This window comes from Anopheles merus, unplaced genomic scaffold (assembly GCF_017562075.2).
Source record: "Anopheles merus strain MAF unplaced genomic scaffold, AmerM5.1 LNR4000297, whole genome shotgun sequence".
Classification (NCBI taxonomy): Eukaryota; Metazoa; Arthropoda; class Insecta; order Diptera; family Culicidae; genus Anopheles; species Anopheles merus.
In genome coordinates, this window is record NW_024427877.1 from 30,401 (window position 1) to 54,277 (window position 23,877).

A 23,877-nucleotide genomic window follows, 5' to 3' on the forward strand; every position below is an offset into this window, starting at 1 on the left:
TTACCCAGACCATCTCGATGTTGGCTGGAGATGAAATCAATTCGGTGATCAGATCCGTTGCACACGCAATTAGTACACCACCACCACGAGCGTGTACGCTGTTATTAGGAGAGCGGTCGCAGCGATAAATGTTGTATTTGTTACCCGAGAAGAGCGAAGACGGTATTTGTTCGTTTAGCCACGTTTCGGTAAAAACAATGACGTCATAGATGTGATCGCTGAGTACGAGAAGTAACTCATCCAGTTTCGTACGAACGCCACGCACATTTTGATAGTAGATCGTGAGAGTGTTGCGTTTCGATGAGCGATTATTGCGATTGACATATCCTGTTGGAATTCTCTCAGTTGTTGTAGTTATTGATGTCGAGGAAGAGTACGGTACGATTATTGCGATTGACATATCCTGTTGGAATTCTCTCAGTTGTTGTAGTTATTGATGGCCCGAAGAGTACGGTAAGCAATATACCAAATGAACGCATTAATTACCATACTATCGTTCCAGTTACCAACGAAGAGCTGTACGACGTTTTAAGAATGCAATACACTTTAGAGAATTCTGACGTTCTTGGAGCCAAGCTGCCAGTAGCCAAAGAAGATCGCAGAGCGAACGATATCTTGCAAGCGACCACGGTGCGTATAGGTGACAGATTTGAGACGGGACTTCTATGGAAATCAGATGAACGAAAGTTTCCTGACAGTTTCCAAATGGCAAAAGGGCGTTTAGATGGTTTGAAACGAAAAATGGCGAAGGACAAGGAACTGGAAGAAGCCATACATAAGATGATAGAAGAGTATGAATTAAAGAATTATGCTCATAAGGTGACTAAAAAAGAGTTAGATGAAACGGACCCTGCTTCAGTATGGTATCTCCCACTTAATGTGGTAAAAAACCCAAACAAACCAGGAAAACTCAGATTAGTTTGGGATGCAGCTGCAACCGTTAGAGGTGTGTCTTTAAACACGGAATTGCTAAAGGGCCCTGATATGCTTTGCTCTCTGCCATCGGTTATATGTCCATTCAGAGAAGGTCCAATTGGATTTGGTGGAGATATAAAAGAGATGTACCACCAAATTGCAATTAGAAAGGAAGATAAACAAGCTCAAAGATTCTTGTTCCCTGACCCAGAAAATGAGAAACCAATAACATACGTTATGGATGTTGCCACCTTCGGATCAACATGCTCACCATGTTCGGCACAGTTTGTAAAAAATAAGAATGCCGACGAGTATAGTGAGACATATCCTGAAGCTTGCGATGCAATAAAGAACCGACACTACGTTGATGACTATTATGATAGTGCGGATTCAATAGAACAAGCAGTACGATTGGCAAAGCAAGTAACATATGTACACTCAAAAGGTGGTTTCCATATACGAAATTGGGTCAGTAATGGAAAAGGATTTAGCGAGGAAATGGGAGAACAAAATCCTGCGCTATCAATCCAATTTAAAGAAAAATGTTCAGAGTGTATTACGAAAGTTGATCGAGTTCTGGGCATAATGTGGAATGTAAAGGATGACACATTTCAATTCGCACCTTCTAAAGCTTATGAAAATGATCACCCTTCGAAGAGAATAGTTGTCAGTTGCGTGATGTCGCTGTTTGACCCAATGGGATACCTGACACCATTCACAGTGTTAGGGAAAATGCTCGTTCAAGAGTTATGGAGAACTGGATGCGATTGGGATGACCCCATCGACTATTCGACGCTAAAAAATTGGGAAAATTGGAGACAATTGATGCCAAAAATCGAAGCTATTAAAATCCCACGAGCATATTTTGGTGGATTTTCTACAAAACAGACCAAAGAGCTTCAATTGCATGTGTTTGTCGATGCTAGTCAATCTGCATATGGGTGTGTAGCGTACTTCAGAGCCGTGTTCTTTGATAGCATCCAGTGTGCTTTGGTGATGAGCAAATCAAAGGTAGCACCTATCAAAGAACGTACGATTCCACAGTTGGAGCTATGCGCAGCAGTTCTAGGCGCAAGGTTAGTGAACACAGTGAAGAAAATGCATAGATTGGCAATTACGAAGCAATTTCTCTGGTGCGATTCTCGTACCGTATTATCGTGGATACGATCCGACCAACATCGATACAAACCCTTTGTTGCTTTCCGGATTGGTGAAATCTTGGAAACGTCAAGTGTGATGGATTGGCGCTGGATTCCTTCGAATGAAAATGTAGCAGATAAACTGACGAAACGTTGTAAAGAATGGTGTTTTGATCCGGAAGCAGTATGGCTCAAAGGACCTGCATTTTTTTACAAAAACGAATTAGAATGGCCAGATCAACCAAGTATTGGCGCAAACACTGAAGAAGGATTACGCGCAATTCACCTGTACCATGAGGTAGATCTCCAGAAACCCCTCATTGATGTGACACGTATCTCGAAATGGACTATACTAATTCGCACTATGGCATGCGTGATTAGATTTATATCCAATTGTAAACGTAGACGAGATGGGAAAGAGCTAGAAACAGTTAAAGCGACCAAACTACAGCGGAAGAAAATAATCTCGGTAAATTGGAAAAAGGTAAACGTTCCTTTAACTAAAGAAGAGCATTATAAAGCAGAGTGTATTCTTTTAAAAATGGCTCAGGCGGAATGTTTCGGAGATGAACTAAAGGTGTTGAGACATAACATGAATTTGTCAGCAGAAGATTGGATTCCTCTTGAGAAGTCGAGCATGTTATATCGCCTAACCCCATTGATCGACGGCGATGGAATTATTCGCATGGAAGGGCGCACCATTAATGAAGAAGTACTTCCTTTTGATTTAAGATTTCCAATCATTCTGCACAGGCACCACCCCATCACCGGAAAAATCATTCAGTGGTACCATGAAAAGCATGGACATGCTTTTCGAGAGGCAGTGAAAAACGATCTTAAGCAACGTTACTTCATTATAAATATGAATGCAGCAGTGAGAAAAACCGTAAGCGGTTGCGTTTGGTGTAAAGTCAAGCGAAGTCGGCCGGCAGTTCCCAGAATGGCGCCATTACCTCCTGAAAGGATCAGCAACACGCAACGCCCATTCAGCAGTGTCGGAATCGATTATTTCGGCCCAATCGAGGTGACGGTAGGTCGCAGTCGTCAAAAAAGGTGGATTGTCCTGTTCACATGTCTAGTAGTACGTGCGGTGCACTTAGAAGTAGCCTACGATTTGAGTGCATCATCATGTTTAATGGCTATTAGAAGATTTATCTGCCGTCGAGGCCCTCCTTCAGAATTTATTTCAGACAATGGGACGAATTTGAAGGCAGCCAGTAAGGAACTAGTGGAACGGATGCAGGCGGTCGACGAAGAATGCGCCAACGAGCTGACTAACGCGCGAACTTCTTGGCGATTCATTCCACCCGGTACACCGCATATGGGCGGCTCATGGGAGCGAATGGTGCGGACTGTTAAGGCTGCTTTAGAGGTTCTACAAGAAGGAAAGCGATTGACAGATGAAGTCCTTCTTACGTCGATCACGGAAGCTGAAGACCTGGTAAACTCGCGACCTTTAACGTATGTGGCGGATGAATCGTCGGACGCGCTAAGTCCGAACAATTTTTTAAGAGGAGTATCTCCAAATGAACCACATTTGGTCTCAGCAAGCCCTAATACAGCAGAAGCGCTTCGCGATAAATATAAGCTATCACAATTATACGTAGAACAGTTGTGGCAGAAGTGGATACACGAATATTTGCCAGGCATAAATAACAGATCGAAATGGTTCGCCGAGTCGAACCCTTTAAAGAAAGGAGATATAGTGTTCATAGCAGAAGGAAAAAACAGAAAACAATGGATACGAGGAGTGATAGAGGAGGTTATACTTTCTAAAGATGCTAGGTGCCGTCAAGCATTAGTAAGAACTGCAAGTGGAATATTCAAAAGAGGGACATGTAATTTAGCGGTCGTTGATATAAAGTAACACTGGCCTGTGATACTAGACCAGGATTACGGGTGGGGGTGTAAGGTACGACCGCAGAATCCGATATCGGTCTATAGACGAGGTAAATAGGCCTTTCTAGAACGCGGTAAACTGCTTCCGCAAAAAGTACGATTTGCGAGAAAAATAGAAATGAGAGCGACAAACGAGAGAGCGTGAGAGATAGAAAGAGAGAGAGAGAGGAAGAAAGGTCAGTAGCAAAAAGAAAGTCGAATGATACGGAAGCAAATAAACTAATTTTTTATGCGATCTTTTCAAAAGTGCATGTAAAAAAGGTTTTGCAAAAATATTTACTTTCCGCATCGTAACGCTACTCAACAACAGTATAACAACAAATACATAATAACAGTAGAGTAATATATACAGGTTAATGACAATATAACAATATATTTGTTGCAAACTATTGCAACAGCACTCTTTCTTTCGCCCGTAGTAGTATTTGGTATTAAAAAACAAGCGTTTTCTTAAGCAGTCTATATTATTATTTTATTGCGACGCTAAAAATCAATCGCTTGACTCGGGCTACCGCGAAAGAGTCCTTCGGTCGTTGCCTTAGCCACGCTGTTCGGGAGCCTTTGAGCGATCGGGAATATTCGGCTCGATCGGTATTGGATGCTTCCCACACTACGCGTTTGTACCGCGCTCTGTCGGGAATCACGGTAGATAACACCGACAGATCGAATCTAACGTTAATAATTATTAACATTACCCCCCAGTGTTTGTGAGCCCTACGAACACTCTTCCTGGTTTGGTTCGATCTTAACAGTCGGTGCTTCCTATTTCTATACGAACGCAATACTGGCTTACGAAATTTGGCTGAATAATAGTTTGTTGAATTTTGCATCGTATTATTACGTCCTGACTGATTGCTCTGCCCTGCATAGTTGCTCTGCCCTGCCTATAGGATTTGCTCCCTTGGAGAAAATGGCGTTACACTTCTCACTGAACAGATTGCATCGCTGAGCGTTGTCAATTGTGCTAACGTAAATAATGCCGATAAATATTCTATGTTCATTGCACGAAATACTAACGTTTGGCATGTATTGTAATAACACCTCGAAAAAGATCACTTGTTTGTATCAGCTTTCCTAATACACTGCACTTCAGCACGGCTTGTTCCGATTTTCCTCAGGAACTATTAGGCACCGGCAACGGATGAGATGAACAGGGAACCGACACAATAACTGATTTCTTTTCCTAGCATTTCTACTAACACACGCACAACCGCTATAAAACAATTCCTCAACTAGTAACTTTTTCTGTTCCTCACTTCAGCACAGCAATTCCGAATTACCTCAGGAACTTTTCTAAGCTGGCAACGGGTGAAATTGTTGAAAGAGAAACTGTTTTAAGTAAAAGGAACTTTTAATTCGTCGATTGATTTTTAGAATGTTGCAAACTATTGCAACAGCACTCTTTCTTTCGCCCGTAGTAGTATTTGGTATTAAAAAACAAGCGTTTTCTTAAGCAGTCTATATTATTATTTTATTGCGACGCTAAAAATCAATCGCTTGACTCGGGCTACCGCGAAAGAGTCCTTCGGTCATTGCCTTAGCCACGCTGTTCGGGAGCCTTTGAGCGATCGGGAATATTCGGCTCGATCGGTATTGGATGCTTCCCACACTACGCGTTTGTACCGCGCTCTGTCGGGAATCACGGTAGATAACACCGACAGATCGAATCTAACGTTAATAATTATTAACAATATTGTTAAGTAATAACGACATATCAATAATAAGTAATACTAAAATGAGTCGCAAACGTACTCAAACGTCATCAATAAAAATGAATAGGAAATGTCAGCATCAGTAATAAGAGAAGAAATAGAATTATATGTCAAAAACCTTAATAATGTCTTAAAAAATTTAAAAAAGGCCCCAAATAGGAGATATAAAAAGGATACACTGCTTAACAAATTAGAGCAGACTAAATCAATCTATAAAAATATAACAGATAATTTGGCAATTTTGGAGCATACAATTTCAAGCGAAGAAATAAAATTCTTCCTAAACTGTTCAAGGAATATTTTTGGAGAGATCCACACAATCATAGCAACAAAATTAGAACGAGCATATGCACATAAAATTAGTTTACCAGCTATTGTGTATGCATTACAATTTACATCAAAATTAAAGGCGAAAATCAATACCAAAATGGCTAAAGTAGACATTAAATTAGGAACAACCCTCATACCGATGTATGATGGGTCCCCAGAAACACTGCATTCCTTCATCGACGCAATTGAACTATTCAATTCTATCACTAACGATGAATTTGCATCAGCTACCCAGGAACAAAAAAACATGGCAGAAAATATAATTTCGCGTTTAGTCAAGACACGACTCTCGGGTACGGTTAGACAAATAGTAAACGATAACCAAAATCTCTCAGAAATTATAACAACACTCAAGCAACATTGCGTATCTACGGTCACAACTGACCAATTAATTTCCAATCTTAAATCAATACAGTCAAAGGGAACGTAGCCGAACTTTGCGACAATATTAGCAAAATAACAAACCAACTACGATCCCTATATATCACCGAAAACATTCCTGTAGAGACTGCAAATCGAATGGCCACAAAAGCAGGAATAGAAACTTTAATAAATAAATCAAGAAACAATGAAACAAAAATAATCCTAAAAGCAGGATCCTTCTCGAAGCTAAGCGAAGCAGTAACAAAATTTCAGGAAAACGAGATTAATTACACACCAGCGCAGGTGCTCTACGCAAAGCCACAATACTTCAACCAAAACTTTCAGCAGAGAGGCAGGTACAACAGCCGATACAACGGAAGAGGAAACAATAATAGAGGAAATTTTCGAGGAAATTATCGCGGAAATTTTCGAGGAAATTCCCAAAGAAACCAATACCAAAACAACGGCCAGTATCAAAGCCAGAGATTCCAAAGAAATCAGGGCTATAGAGGTACGAGTCTGAACAACAGACCACAGTTCAACGCTTACCTACAAGAATCAAGGCAAGTTGAAGCCCCAAACCAACAAAATGACACGAATAATTTTTTAGAAGCCACACCAAAACAGTATACACCATAAACGGAACAACTGACAACTACGTATTACTCAGGAGTGATATGTCGACGAGCGCGCTATCACTGATGGTAGACAGTGGTTCAGATATATCAATAATCAAAATTAACAGTATAAAAAACAACAAAGCATACAACCCTAACGAACAAAGCTACATACAAGGCATTGGAAAAGGGTCGTTTACAACAATAGGAACAACAAACGGCTTTCTTCAAATAGGAGGATATAACATTGCTGAAACTTTTCATATAGTTGACGAAAATTTTCCAATACAGGTAGATGGCATACTTGGCAAAGATTTTTTTGAAAATAATAATTCTCACATAGACTATGAATCATGGCTTCTTCACATTAAGATAAATTTTGAAAGAATTTCTATTCCTATCGCGAACAACAAAAGAAATAAAATAATCATCCCTGCTAGATGTGAAAGCATAAAATACATAAATAAAATCAAAATAGATGAGGATAGTGTAATACTATCTCAAGAGATAGCTCCCGGAATTTTATGTGCTAATTCAATCATAAATATAAACCGTCCATTCGTAAAGTTCATCAATACAACCGAAAATGATTTTGTATTACCTAAATCATTTCTCCCCAGTTTTGAACCACTGAAGAATTTTTATTACGTTTCCATTAAAGAGGCTAACAATAACAACAACAATCACAGCAACAACAACAGAATTCAAAAGCTTCAAGAGCAAATAACCATCAACACTAAAGATACTGATGTAGCTAAAAAACTAATAGAGCTTTGCTCACAGTATAATGACATTTTTTGCTTAAAAGATGACGTTTTAACTTGCAATAATTTTTATGAACAGAATATAACGGTAAATGACAATAAACAAATTTATGTAAAAAATTACAGAACACCAGAATCTCAAAAAGAGGAAATAAACAAACAGATAAAATCAATGGTTGATGAAAACATAATTCAAAATTCTGTTTCACCATATAATTCGCCTATCCTTTTAGTACCAAAAAGAACCGGTAACGACAACAAATGGAGATTGGTCATAGACTATCGTCAGCTGAACAAAATAATTAGCCCCGATAAATTTCCTTTACCACGCATAGATGATATTTTAGATAAATTGGGCCGTGCAAAATACTTCTCAACGTTAGACCTAAAATCAGGATTCCACCAAATTCCGTTAAACAAGGATTCAAAAAAATAAACTGCATTTTCAACAGATACAGGGCACTACGAATTTAATAGGCTACCTTTCGGGCTCAATATTAGTCCAAATTCTTTTCAACGTATGATGTCCATCGCTTTAAGCGGACTACCACCACAATGTGCTTTCTTGTACATAGACGATATCATCGTCGTGGGGTGCTCTGTTAATCAACATATAGAAAATTTACGCAAGGTGTTTGAAACAATGCGTGATTATAATCTAAAGCTTAACCCCTCCAAATACAACTTTTTCAAAAACGAAGTGACATTTTTAGGACACAACATTTCGAAGGAAGGTATACAACCAGACAAGGAAAAGTACTCGATAATCCTAAAATATCCTGTGCCACAAAATAGTGACGAAGTACGAAGATTTGTCGCTTTTTGTAATTACTACCGCCGATTTATCAAAAACTTCGCAGAAATAACACACCCTTTAAATCAACTGTTAAGAAAAAACGCCACTTTCCACTGGAACGAAATTTGTCAACAAGCTTTCGATACCCTTAAGAACTAATTACTATCACCACACATTTTAAAATTTCCGGATTATACTAAAAACTTTGTTATTATAACCGACGCCTCTAAAATAGCTTATGGAGCCGTACTAGCCCAAAAATACGATGATATGGAACTCCCCATAGGTTTCGCTAGCAAAGCTTTCACGAAAGGAGAATCCAACAAGTCAACTATAGAACAAGAGCTAACTGCGATACATTGGGCAGTTCAGCATTTCAGACCATACATATATGGTAGGAAATTTAAAATTCGTACAGACCATCGCCCGTTGGTGTACTTATTCTCAATGAAAAACCCCTCATCAAACCCAACACGAATGAGATGGGATCTAGAGGAGTACGATTACGAAGTTGAATACGTCCCGGGTAAATCAAACGTTGTATCAGATGCTTTATCAAGAATTCCGGTCACATCGGAAAGATTGAACGCTATGCACATAGTTACCAGGGCTATGAAACAAAAGAAACAAGAAACTGAGTTAATTCACATCAAGGAGCCTGATCAACTCCATGTATATGATGCAACAAATAGTTTAGAAGCATTCGATCTACCTAAACTAACGTTTCACCTGGACAAAAATAGAAAACCCCTATTTTTGAATATCTACGATAAAAGATTTCGTAACAGACTTGCCGAAGAGGAAGTACTCGCAATAAATACGAACATGAAAGAAGAATTAGAAAGGGTATTAAAAATCATTGATGGCAGGCCTGCCCAAAAAATTAAAATCGCTGAAAGATGCAAGAATAATGAAAAAGATAACCCTTCGAGAGGTAAAACATAGGTCGCAATACAAGCTAATGATGACATTTTTAAATACGTTAGTAAAGAAGATTTTAAAAACATTGGCAACGCTGTTCTTCAGAACACTGCCGTAATAATCTATGACAAACCCGTCGAGGTTTATAAGAAAAATGATATCGACATGTTAATTAAAAGATACCACGACATGCCTACGGGAGGTCACGTCGGAATCAACAAACTATATAAAAAACTAAAATCGATTTATTCATGGCCGAACATGAAAAAAAAATTACAGACTATGTTAAACAATGTTTAAGCTGCAAAATAAACAAACATGCCATACCATTGAGAACCCCTGCAATCGTTACAACAACGCCAAATAAACCATTCGATGTAGTATCTATAGACACTATAGGACTTTTTCCTATAACAGAATCAGGAAATCGCTACGCTATTACCCTGCAATGCGATCTTTCAAAATATGTTATGGCTCTTCCAGTACCAGACAAATCAGCTTCTACAATCGCTAAAGAAATTGTGAATAAATGCATACTTATATATGGACCCATGAAATGTATTAAAACTGATCAAGGAACAGAATATAAAGGTGTTTTTGACGAGGTTTGTAAATTGCTTAAAATTGATCGCAAATGTTCAACAGCTTACCACCCTCAAACGATCGGAGCCTTAGAGCGAAACCACAAGTGCCTTAATGAGTATTTAAGAAATTTTGGAAACGAGCGTAGTAATGATTGGGATGAGTGGCTATCTTTTTACTGTTTTTGCTATAATACCACACCAAATAACCTACATGATTATACGCCATTTGAACTTGTTTTCGGGAAAAAGCTGAATGCATTTGAATTTTGCAATATTAACAAAACGGAACCATTATACAACATAGATGCATATGAAAAAGAGTTGAAATATCGCCTTCAAATTGCCCATGATACAGTAAGAAAAACTTTAGAACAAGAAAAAATAAAAAGAACAATACTATTAAACAGTCTACTAGATGAAAGGAACATAAGCGTAGAAATAAACGATATAGTATATCTTAAGATAGAAAATAGACATAAATTAGAACCAGTCTATAGTGGACCCTACATAGTAACAAACATAAATCAAGCTAACGCCACTATAAAAGGTAAAAATAGCAAAGAACAAGTAGTACACATATCTAGAATAGTTAAGAGATAAGAAAACCATAAAATAAACATAACAATATAATGTACTTATATACTTAAGTATACATTCCAGAAACAAGGAAAGGTATCTGAAGCCAAATTTTCAAAATCAAAAATTTGTCTTTAAAAAGGGGTGAGGTGTGACGAACATTCCACACCGTCTAGACAGGTCTAATTTCGATACGCACACGCACTGCCCAGTACCGGAATAGCTAACGCCAAAACGGACTGCGGTTGCAGTGTGCAATAAGAGACGCGTGTCCGCGACTCTATCGAATGGTTCTCACATTTTGCCACCTTACAAAATAACAGGGAACCGATGACAATTTCGGTTCCCACAACAAAATGCAACATCGGCAAAACGGCTTCAGGTATCTCGCCTGACGTGAAACTAATGAAACTAATAAATAGAACGCATCATGTCCGGAACTAAGACAGTGATGAACCAAGAAACAAACGAGAAGGTTCTGTTCCGCGTTTACCATAAATATCACAAAGGTCCGAGTTATTACAGTAGCCATAGCTCCTGCATCAGCATCTTAGCACGCACGATCACCGGTGCTATCAATCCGAGCGGATCGTACATTTTGGCAATGCTCGACAAAATAGATCGCTTGGTCGACGTGGCTTCATCAGCCTCAGTGTTGGATTCAAAACACAGCTCATCCGATTCCGGCTTCCACGAGATGCCGAGTGCTTTGACCGTCTCGTTGGGTATAAAATGCAGCGATGAGTGTGTGCCGATATACTCGGTGCTTAAGCCGGAGAGCACGCTCAGATTGTTTGATGTCCACTTGCGCAACTCAAACCCACCTTTGGCAAGTAGCGCTGATAACTCCTTACGCAGCTGAACAGCTTCGCGAACGTTATTGGCACCACCAATGAAGTCGTCCACGTAAAAGTTTCGTTTCAGGGCCGCAGGTGCAAGCGCATACTCAGTCCCTTCATCATCTGCTAGTTGGATAAGTGTGCGTGTAGCCAGAAACGAGGAAGGTGCTAGTCCGTATGTAACGGTGTTGAGCTCATATACTTGGATCGGAGCTTGCGGCGAAAATCGAAAGAATATGCGCACCAATCGACGATCATCAGAATGCAGCAATATTTGTCGGTACATTTTAGCTATATCTCCCACAAGTGCTATTTGGTAGGTGCGGAATCGCAACACAATATCAAGCAGCTCGTCCTGCACGATTGGACCAACACATAGAATGTCATTCAAGGAATAACCGGTGCTTGTTTTTGCAGATCCGTCGAACACGACCCTTACTTTCGTGGTGGTACTGGAGGCTTTACGGGATGGTGCGGTAGGTAGTACGCCTGTTCATCCCCACTATTTTTGTTCATGAGCGACATGTGCCCCAGCTCCAAATACTCCTTCATGAAGGTATGATAGTCTTCCTTGAGCTGTGGGTTGCGTTCTAGCCTCCTCTCCAGCAGCTCGAAGCGTCTCAAAGCAGTAGTTTTAGACAGGCCAAGCTTTTCCGTGAAGTCGGTCTGTTTGGGCAATCGTACAATATAGCGACCCGACTCGTCGCGCTGAGTGGTTTCTTTATACAATGTTTCGCATCGCCGCTCATCAGGTGAGTACGAATCATTGACGCTTAACTCTTCCAGCTTCCAAAAGCGTTCGAGAGACTCCTCCAGGGATGCCATGCAGACGATTGTGGACGCGGCGGTGCAATCGGTCGTAGATGCAGGATTCTGAGGAGAGGTGGGACCAATCATGACCCACCCAAACACGCTGTTCAGCATAGTTGGAAGGTTCGGAGCAAGCTCGTGCGATTTTACGTTCGTAAAGAAGGAAGCGTAATGACGAGCACCAAGGATGATATCAATCGGGGCTGATTTATCGAACTGCGGGTTAGCCAAAACAAATTCCGAAGGAATGTTCCAGCCACGAGTGGAAACATCATGCGCCGGCAGATCAGCGATCACCTTGTCTACTATCAGAAAATCGACATCCAAGTCAAAATGTTCAACACGTGAAGCAATTTGAGCTCGAACAGACCTCCTCACCGTTCTGGTGGATAGTCCTGCTCCTTTGAGGGTTATGTTAACCGAGCTACCTTTCAAAGCCAACCTCTGAGCAAGGCGATTGCTCATCAAATTGGGCTGTGATGCGCTGTCTAAGAGTGCACGCACAGGATGCAGGATGCCGTGTGCATCGGTTACATTTAGAAGTGCAGTTTGTAGTAATATTTGTGAAGGTGCTTGTTTTATTGCAGCTGCGTAGCTGCGTTGTATGTTAGCCGTGTGATCATCAGTGGCGTGTGGTGTGTGTGAAGGTTCATCTTGCGCAGCTAGCATTGGAAATGTAGTGGAAGATGTGCCTGGAGTGCTTTCAGTGTGAATCATTGTGTGATGCGCCAAGTTACAATGACGACACTTGTACTGTGAGGAGCAATCGCGAGCACGGTGATTGTCTCGCAGACAATTCAAACACAAGCGGGCATCAAGTACCTTACGGTACCGCTGGGCAGGATTCATGGCATTAAATCGCTGGCATTTTGTTATGGTGTGCGGCATATTGCACAACGGGCATTTATTAACATCGCGGTCAGTGGTAGCAGTGCGCGGAAAATTAGTGCGTCTTGGTGGTATCGGTGCGTCTATAGGTGATGGTTCGGGTTTGTTTACTAATAGCGTCTCGAGTACGCGCATACGGCGGTGCAAAAAGGCAATCAACGAATCGTAGCTCGGATTGTCATTGGTCGAAGCAAATTCTTCCCAATCGCGCAATGTGTTAGAGGGCAATTTTGTGCAAAGTAAATGCTCTAATATGCTGCTCCAGCCGTCAGTTTTCTCTCCCAAGTGATTTAGGGTTTTTTTGTGACGCTCGAACTCGTCCACTAACTGGTGCAGGGTTGTCACACTTTCCCTCTTCGCTGGTGTGATGCCGAACATCGCTTGCAAGTGGCGTTTTTTCAGCAGATATTCATTCGAATATCGCTCAGCGAGTGTTTTCCAAGCTAATTCATAGCTGGAGGCGCTTATTGTAATCGCCTCGATCACTTGCGCTGCTTCACCTTTTAGGGCTGCGCGTAGATAATGGAATTTTTGAATTGGCGGCAAATCAACATTATCGTGAATCAAACACTCAAAGGTATCCCTAAAGGTCAGCCATTGCATATAATCGCCGTCAAACTCCGGCAGAGCGATGGTGGGCAGTTTTATGCCTTGTAGCGGGTTCCTACCGGCTCCTTGCTGCGACACTTCGCTGCGCGGAATTTCTCTATATTTCGCTTCAATGCCGATTGAACGCGAATCAAGCGCCGTTCAAAATCCTCCCTAAGGGCGGCATTGTGTGTCATCTCTTCAGCAGTGGTTGCACTGTCCTCCAGCTGCTGTTGAAGGCTCTCCAAATCCTTGCATATTTGGTCAAATTTGGCCATACGAGTTTCCACCTCGATAGAATCCCTATCGGGCTGGTAGTTTTGAAGAAACTCTTCGTAACGGGCCAAAATGGCAATCAAAATCGTTCGTGTCGACGACAAAATAAGCGGTTGAGCTGGCATCTTACTAAAACTGCGATTATCGTTTACGTGAGTGTAGTGTAAAGTGCAGTGTAACGGTCGGGCAGTGAAAAGCAAGGGCGTTTAGCACTTTATCGAAAAAATTGCGAATATTCAGGATATCGGCACAATCCTGATCACGGCACAAATGTTTCGTCGCGAATAGTTTTCGGATAAAGTTTCCTTTTCTTTCTTTGGTTTTTGCTGCTAATAATTACCGAAGCCGTTGTAAGAAATTGCTGGTGATGAAGAGAGAGAAAAAGCCTTTTCGCCCTCTATTTATTAATTTAACATCGATAGAGATGTGTACATCAACGGGCGCGGATGTGATCCGATCCGCAGTTCAAATCTGCACGATTCGCGTAGCTGCTCGAACAAACACATTTTCCAACTTCGCCATTTCTCTTTCGAACCAGGACTAAGGCAGATGCGTATGGTGAATTACTTGGGCGTATGATATTTTTTTCTAGCAGGTCCTTTACTATTACTTTTACTTTTTCTCTTTCGGCAAATGATAACCGTCTTGGTTTGGTAGAAATAGGAGTGTCATGTAAGAGATTTATTTTCATAGTATAAGTTGAGGGTACGATTTCATTTGTAGGAAATTCTAAATAATGTTTTGTTATCGATTCAATTACGCCTTCACTTTGGTATTTGTAAGGTTTTTACCAATATCAATGGGATTTGTTTGATCAACAACATCTATCATACACAAAGAAGAAAACGCATCGGTAAACACATCGATCGACTCATGAGCTAAAGCAGAAAATGAACAATCTCCCTCCCGGCGTGCGATTGATTTCTTTACAATGTCAAGTGTATGGAGCTCTAGATATAAATTCGTTTTTATTAAAGGCAGCTTTTCCATATTATTGAAGTTCAATAAAGTGTTTATAGTGTACGTATTTTGTATCTGATGGAGTTGAATATTTAACATGGATAATGCATCTCTACCAAGGATCATTGGCCATTCCATGTATATTTTTGGAAGGACGATAAAGGTGTGACGTATCGTGGTCTTGGCAAGTTGTACTCGCATCTCTACAAATCCTAACGTTAACAAATTTGGGCCTCCTATTCCTCGCAACATGGACGTCCTAGGTTCTCCAACAAGAGATTTAGGGAGAACGTTTTCATTAACAAAGCTTTTAGGGCTACCACTATCCAAAAGAGAAACAGTTAACACGACACCACAGAAAAGAAAGCAAAACACCAGTACCGAAACAATGGAATACCATTCATAGCATAATATGCTATGATCAACAAAGTAATCATCAGAACCAGCACCACGCACCAACATCTGGCCAAATTTAACATAAATCAATTACCGTAGCATAAACATAATAACCATAGCATAAACAATGTAAAGTAGGGAACCGAACATATATAACATGAAATCAGGAAAGGTTAGGCAGTTCTAATCAACATCTTGAACTCAGAATATGTGCGCGACAAATTGAAAAAAAAATATTTTTTAATACAATTCAAACGCATATGTTCTTAACTGGCGCCCGAATAGGGACCCGATATTGTGAAGTTTTTATAAAATTGTTTTGTGAAGTGACTACGTAAGAGTAATGTTGCAACAGGACAGTTTGTTAAAAACGAGTGTTACCTATCGCCCCGCAAAAAAGTGACATTTTTCAGTGGCAGCAGTTCGTGTGATACCGTAGTATCAACTGTAGGAATATGAATAGAGTGAGAGGATATAGAGAGAGGGAGATCGAGACGTACTTGACAGGAGATAGTTCGGAGACAGACCAAACGGGGCAGACAAGCGTGAGCGATCGAGCGCAACGGACGTGTGTCCTTTAGCGGTGAATTATACAAGTGTTGGATAAGCGACAGAATAAACAGTGGATTCTACAATTGGCGCAGCCGGTATTCCTTTTTTATATACACATACATAGAACCCCGGCGAGGTATGAAAGTAAGTAACGCATGATCGTAATCATCCTAATCACCGGTGAAATAGCTAGAAATAGAGTATACATGTACAAAGTGACAATGGTTGCTAGGAAAACGGAAATTAGGAAAGTTTGCTTTGCATTCGTAAATTGTTCAAACGGGTAAGTTAAGGCTTTGGAAAGCAGTAACATCGTAATGGTGAGACCGGCTTGGCCGTAGCACATGCGATTAGTCCGGTATTACTCGCAGCAAAAAAAATAAATGCTCTGAGTGAGCTTTGTATAGGTGAATGTGAGCGCGCACAAAAGACGAGCCCGGTGATAGCCGTAGCGTCGGGGAAAAAAGGTAACGAATTTCGAGAAGTGAGCCCGGTATGACCGAAGCACAAAAGACGAGCCCGGTGGTACCCGTAGCGTGCAAGTGGAAAAAAACAATGATACTAATACTCCAAAAGACAAGACCGGTGGTACGTACCCGTAGTGTTAGAGAAAAAAAACGTTTCTCGAGAAATGAGTCCGGTTCAACCGAAGCACAAAGGACGAGCCTGGTGGTAACCGTAGCGTCGAAGCAAACAAGGAAAAGAAGAAGGTAAATAAGAAGCAGATAAAACAAATCCACCAAGAGACAAGCCCGGTGGTACCCGTAGCGTGCAAGGGGAAAAAAAGAACAATCATACTAATACTACAAAAGACAAGACCGGTGGAACGTACCCGTAGTGTCAGAAAAAACGATTCTCGAGAAGTGAGTAACAAAGGACCGAAGCACAAAGGACGGGCCCGGTGGTAGCCGTAGCGTCGACGTGAGAAAGCTCACTCACAAGTGAGCCCGGTACTATCAAAGTAAAACAGACGAGCCCGGCGATAGCCGCAGCGTAGAAGTGAGAAGGATTATTTAGAAGTGAGAACGAGTATTCACGAGTGAGAACGGCATGATTGAAATGCACAAGAGGAGTCCGGATGTACCCGCAGCGTCGAAGTGAGATGGAAGTAACACAGAAATAGTGAGACCGGCTTAACCTCAGCTTAAGAAACAAGCCCATGTAATCAATTAACCCCTATAATGTTGTTGAGATGAAACTAGTTGAAATTTTGATAATCAAATAAATGGCCTAACACAATCGTACGTCGATCGTACCAAAGGTTTCAACAGTACATATATTAATAATGCTTTTCCAGATGGATCCTGAAAAATTTCCGCTAGAACCCTTCAATTCCGACGTAAACTGTTCTGATTTACGTACGGAATGGGAAGAGTGGTTGCGAGCTCTTCTCCTAATATTGGAGCTAAAAGGGCCACTTTCACAGCATGAGAAATTTGTGTATATGCTGGCCCGAGGAGGAAGAGATCTTCAACGCATATATTTCAACCTAGGCCAAGCTGAGGACGAGATCATCCCATCACAGACGCAGGTGCCATTTGCGGCTCAAGAAACACCTGAATTTGACAACGCCATCAAACGCCTAAACAAATTCTTCGTAGGAAAACGAAACGAACGCAAAGAGTTGGAGGTGTTTAGAAATATTAAGCAGGCAGATGAGCCCTTCAATCGGTTCATGCTGAAACTACGCACTCAGGCGAAGAAATGCGATTTCGGAATGCGCGAAGAGAAAGAAATCCTTCATCAAATTACGGCAGGTGCTAGAGACATTAAAGTCCGAGATAAAGGGCTTGAAAATGTCATGAAGTTGGACGAATTAGCCAATTTCGCTCTCAACAGGGAAATCCTTGCAAAGCAGAAAGCAATTTCTAATAATGAGCACGAAGCAGCGTCTGTGTCACACATTAGACACGATCGCACAGGAAACAAAAGGCCGTCCGCAATGTCACCGGAATGTGATCGGTGCGGATCTTGTGAGCACACAAGAGAATCCACCGGTTGTTTTGCCCGGAAAGCCCAATGTAACGAATGTGGAAAGATAGGACATTTTGCCCGGAAATGCAGCAACAAACGACGACAGCCTTATTCTCCCTATGTTTGGAAGCAACCAAGATCAACAAACAACATACGAGAGATGGATCGTTCTACTGCACGAGAGACGCGTCCTACAAGAGAGGTAAACGCACAACATGATAACGTAAGTACTTGATGGAGGGGGAATATCTGATAAGATAATTGGATAAGTAGAAATGATCATACGAGGGCTAGTAGAATCATATTAATATGTTAACCTGAGTTTCGGCACGACTGAGCTTGATGAATTCACTAATTATATGGAAATGACTTATACCCCACCACAGGCTAATCGCAGTGACAGCTGTATAATAACTTGAAAAAATTGATACTTACCCAGTAGAATTCCTTATTGACTCTGGAGCAGCAATCAATACGGTTACGGAAATCGTATGGAAATCCCTTCTTACTGCTGGCATCACAATTTACAAAAAGAAATATGGCTGCGATCGCCAAATAACTGCTTACGCCAGTCATAAACCCTTGGAGGTCATTCTCATCTTCGAAACAGTCATTTCTGTTAATGAAGCAAAACCTACAGCTTATGCAGAGTTTTTTGTAGTAAAAGGGGCGCACAAGTCTCTGTTAAGTAAACGAACAGCGGAAGAACTAAAAATTCTTAAATTCGGTCTAAACGTCAACAGCTTACACAGCAAGTGTAACCCTTTCCCAAATTTCCAGGCATACAAGTAAAACTTTGCATTGATACATCTATTACTCCAAAAAAAATTGCTTATCTCCGAATCCCAGCGGCTATGGAAGAGAAAGTAGATGCAAAAATTCAAGAAATGTTGGAACAAGAAATTATAGAACCCGTTACAGGCCCACCAGAATGGATTTCGCCCATGGTGGTGGTCCCAAAAGGGAAGGACAACATCAGACTTTGCATAAACATGAAATACCCGAATCAGGCCATACAAAGGGAACACCACCCGTTACCCATGATCGACACGCTTCTGAACAAACTAAAAGGGTCAAAGTTCTTCTCAAAATTGGACATTACATCAGCATTCTATCATATAGAGTTACACCCCAAATCTCGCAGCATAACTACATTCATGACAAGTAGAGGGCTCATGAGGTTTACTAGGCTCATATTTGGCATTAACTGCGCACCCGAAATATTCCAGAGAGTGATGTGCCAAATGTTGGAGGGCATAAGCGGAGTTATCATATACATTGACGACATAATAATCGCAGGTGAATCCGAAGAAGAACATGACCGAAGAGTATCGGAAGTGTTGTCGATATTAAAGGAAAACAACGCGACCCTCAACAAAGAGAAATGCGTTTTCAAAACTAATTACCTCGATATTCTGGGATACAATGTAAGTGCTGATGGTATTAGCCCTCAAACTCGAAAATAGAAGCGATAAATAATTTTAGAACTCCGGCAACCAAGGAAGAGGTTCGTAGCTTCTTGGGTTTGATAAATTTCGTGGGGCAATTTATTCCCGATTTATCCACTCGTTCAGAACCTTTGCGCGAGTTTATAAGAGGAGACGTTGAAATATTCGGTAAAGAACAAAAAGAGGCATTCATTAGCCTTCAAAATGAACTTTCGGAAAACGTCCATCGGTTAGGCTTCTTCGACCCAAAGGACTCGATAGAACTTTACGTTGATGCTTCACCTGTGGGACTTGGAGCAGTACTATGTCAAAGAAACCCTTCGAATATACCCCGAATAATAAGCATCGCGTCCAAAGTACTTACAAAAATTGAAAGAGTTTACCCCCAAACTCAGCGAGAAGCCTTAGCAGTAGTGTGGGCCGTAGAAAGATTTTATCTATACCTATTTGGCACATAATTCACAATATTTTCAGACCATAAAGCCTTGAGTACATATTCGAAGGGAAATATCAAGATGGGAAAAGAGCGTGCTCGAGAGCTGAAGGGTGGGCACTTCGCTTACAAATTTCATGTGAAATACATTCCCGGCAAAATTAATATAGCTGATAGTTTATCCCGTTTATGCTTCCAATCTCCAGACACAGAAACACCGTTTGACGAGGATTCAGAACACTACCTTTGCAATATTAGTGAAGGGGCGTCAGCAATTACCTTAAAAGAAATCCGAGAAGCAACACTCTGCGATGATACATTGAAAGATGTTATGCAAGCTATAGAGAACAATAACTGGCCTCCAACGCTTGTTAGATACCAAGCATTCTCTAAAGAGTTAGGTGTGATCAATGGCATCGTAGTTAGAAACGACAGGATAGTTCTTCCTGTCATCCTGCGTAAAAAGGCCCTGGACATAGCACATAGAGGACATCCTGGAGTCGTGAGTATGCGTCGATACCTTAGGGAAAATGTTTGGTGGCCTTACATGGACCGTGATGTCACCGAACGAATACAAGAATGCGCGGGTTGCACTGCCGTTAGTTCCCAAACTCCAGCCGAACCTATGCTAAGGAAAGAAATGCCTGACCGAGCGTGGCAAGACCTCACCATCGATTTTTTCTCCGCGAAAGAGTTAGCTACATTTCTTGTAGTCATTGACTACTATAGCCGCTTTACAAAAGTAATCGAGATGAAGCTAACAAATGCAGCAAAAACTATAGAAGCGCTAGAATCAGTATTTTCGGAACACACATACCCAGAGACAATCCGTTGTGATAATGGCCCTCCATTCGCTAGTGAAGAATTTAAAAAATACTGTACAAAAAAGAATATTCGCCTCGTACACACAATTCCGCACTGGCCTCAAATGAATGGCCTCGTTGAAAGAGCGAACCGCGGCATCTTAAGATCCCTACGTATAGCCAAATCACAGAAAACCGACTGGAGAGAGGACATTAAACAATATGTTTACTCGTATAATACAACACCGCATACCATAACAGGTAAAGCCCCACTAGAACTATTAACAAATAGACCCGTGAAAGACTTGCTACCATCGCTCAGAACTGAACCCTTCTGGAATCGGGACGAGGCAACAAAAGACGAAGACGCTATTAAGAAACAAAAAGGGAAAATCTATGCAGAAAATCGAAGGCATGCAAGACCTTCCATCATCGTTATTGGTGACAAAGTTCTCATAAAGAACTACGAACCTGACAAATGTGCACCCAAGTTCCGCAATGATGAATACATTGTCCTAAAGCACTCGGGGAATGACACAATAATAGTCAACGAACAGGGCATCAAATTCCGAAGACCAGTGTACATCCATTTAACATCAACATAGTGGAACATCGATGCTAGGAGAAACTCCCACAAGCAGTACTCCTACTCAGAGCAGACAAAATCAGGATAACAATTTGGGCGAACATTCACGCCCAAAAAAACGACTAAACTACCATCCAGATACCAATAAATCCTTTTTTTCTCGTTCTAGATTTGACCCACAAGGAAAGAGAGAGAAAAACTAAATCAAATAACGGCGGTATAGATGAAGGACGGCCCGGAATGGAACTAGTAGTAATAAGTTGCACTCAAATTAAGTGAAAGCGATGCATAGTGGACTTTACGCAAAACATCATAGAATAGATTTTTTTCACATGATTTTCATTTCACATTTGCGGACAAGGAAGGGATGTAGGAATATGAATAGAGAGAGAGGATATAGAGAGAGGGAGATCGAGACGTACTTGACAGGAGATAGTTCGGAGACAGACCAAACGTGGCAGACAAGCGTGAGCGATCGAGCGCAACGGACGTGTGTGCTTCAGCGGTGAATTATACAAGTGTTGGATAAGCGACAGAATAAACAGTGGATTCTACAATTGGCGCAGCCGGTATTCCTTTTTATATACACATACATAGAACCCGGCGAGGTATGAAAGTAAGTAACGCATGATCGTAATCATCCTAATCACCGGTGAAATAGCTAGAAATAGAGTATACATGTACAAAGTGACAATGGTTGCTAGGAAAACGGAAATTAGGAAAGTTTGCTTTGCATTCGTAAATTGTTCAAACGGGTAAGTTAAGGCTTTGGAAAGCAGTAACATCGTAATAGTGAGACCGGCTTGGCCGTAGCACATGCGATTAGTCCGGTATTACTCGCAGCAAAAAAATAAATGCTCTGAGTGAGCTTTGTATAGGTGAATGTGAGCGCGCACAAAGACGAGCCCGGTGATAGCCGCTATCGGCGGGGGGGAAAAAAAGTAACGAATTTCGAGAAGTGAGCCCGGTATGACAGAAGCACAAAAGACGAGCCCGGTGGTACCCGTAGCGTGCAAGTGGAAAAAAAAACAATGATACTAATACTCCAAAGACAAGACCGGTGGTACGTACCGTAGTGTTAGAGAAAAAAAAAAGTTTCTCGAGACATTGTGGTTGAAGCACAAAACGAGCTGGTGGTAAGTAGGTCGAAGCAAACGAGGAAAAGAAGAAGGTAAATAAGAAGCAGATAAAACCACCCACCAAGAGACGAGCCCGGTGGTACCCGTAGCGTGCAAGGGAAAAAAAGAACAATCATACTAATACTACAAAAGACAAGACCGGTGGAACGTACCCGTAGTGTCAGAAAAAACGATTCTCGAGAAGTGAGTCCGGGTCAACCGAAGCACAAAGGATGGGCCCGGTGGTAGCCGTAGCGTCGACGTGAGAAAGCTCACTCACAAGTGAGCCCGATACTATCAAAGTAAAACAGACGAGCCCGGCGATAGCCGCAGCGTAGAAGTGAGAAGGATTATTTAGAAGTGAGAACGAGTATTCACGAGTGAGAACGGCATGAAAATGCACAAGAGGAGTCCGGATGTACCCGCAGCGTCGAAGTGAGATGGAAGTAACACAGAAATAGTGAGACCGGCTTAACCTCAGCTAAGAAACAAGCCCATGTAATCAATTAACCCTATAATGTGTTGAGATGAAATAGTTAAAATTTTGATAATCAAATAAATGGCCTAACACAATCGTACGTCGATCGTACCAAAGGTTTCAAACAGTACATATATTTAATAATGCTTTTCAGATGGATCCTGAAAAATTTCCGCTAGAACCCTTCAATTCCGACGTAAAACTGTTCTGATTTACGTACGGAATGGGAAGAGTGGTTGCGAGCTCTTCTCCTAATATTGGAGCTAAAAGGGCCACTTTCACAGCATGAGAAATTTGTGTATATGCTGGCCCGAGGAGGAAGAGATCTTCAACGCATATATTTCAACCTAGGCCAAGCTGAGGACGAGATCATCCCATCACAGACGCAGGTGCCATTTGCGGCTCAAGAAACACCTGAATTTGACACAACGCCATCAAACGCCTAAACAAATTTTCGTAGGAAAACGAACGAACGCAAAGAGTTGGAGATGTTTAGAAATATTAAGCAGGCAGATGAGCCCTTCAATCGGTTCATGCTGAAACTACGCACTCAGGCGAAGAAATGCGATTTCGGAATGCGCGAAGAGAAAGAAATCCTTCATCAAATTACGGCAGGTGCTAGAGACATTAAAGTCCGAGATAAAGGGCTTGAAAATGTCATGAAGTTGGACGATTAGCCAATTTCGCTCTCAACAGGGAAATCCTTGCAAAGCAGAAAGCAATTTCTAATAATGAGCACGAAGCAGCGTCTGTGTCACACATTAGACACGATCGCACAGGAAACAAAAGGGCCGTCCGCAATGTCACCGGAATGTGATCGGTGCGGATCTTGTGAGCACACAAGAGAACCACACGGTTGTTTTGCCCGGAAAGCCCAATGTAACGAATGTGGAAAGATAGGACATTTTGCCCGGAAATGCAGCAACAAACGCGACGACAGCCTTATTCTCCCTATGTTGGAAGCAACCAGATCAACAAACAACATACGAGAGATGGATCGTTCTACTGCACGAGAGACGCGTCCTACAAGAGAGGTAAACGCACAACATGATAAACGTAAGTACTTGATGGAGGGGGAATATCTGATAAGATAATTGGATAAGTAGAAATGA

General features: G+C 41.4%; 2 protein-coding genes across 2 annotated transcripts; one reads left to right on the forward strand and one right to left on the reverse strand.

Annotated features, from left to right (window-relative positions):
• Positions 1–11,135: 11,135 nt before the first annotated feature.
• LOC121602099 lies at positions 11,136–14,142 on the reverse strand. The gene is made up of 3 exons (XM_041930864.1): positions 13,822–14,142; positions 11,921–12,481; positions 11,136–11,810 (listed from the first exon to the last, which is right to left on the reverse strand). The coding sequence occupies exons 1-3, from the start codon at positions 14,140–14,142 to the stop codon at positions 11,136–11,138; spliced, it is 1,557 nt and encodes a 518-aa protein (XP_041786798.1).
• Positions 14,143–15,951: 1,809 nt separating this feature from the next.
• On the forward strand, positions 15,952–17,815 carry LOC121602100 (the record flags this gene model as incomplete). Its single annotated transcript, XM_041930865.1, has 2 exons — positions 15,952–16,069; positions 17,223–17,815. Coding segments are annotated over exons 1-2 (599 nt in total), but the record flags the coding sequence as incomplete, so codon positions are not given.
• Between the last annotated feature and the right edge of the window lie 6,062 nt (positions 17,816–23,877).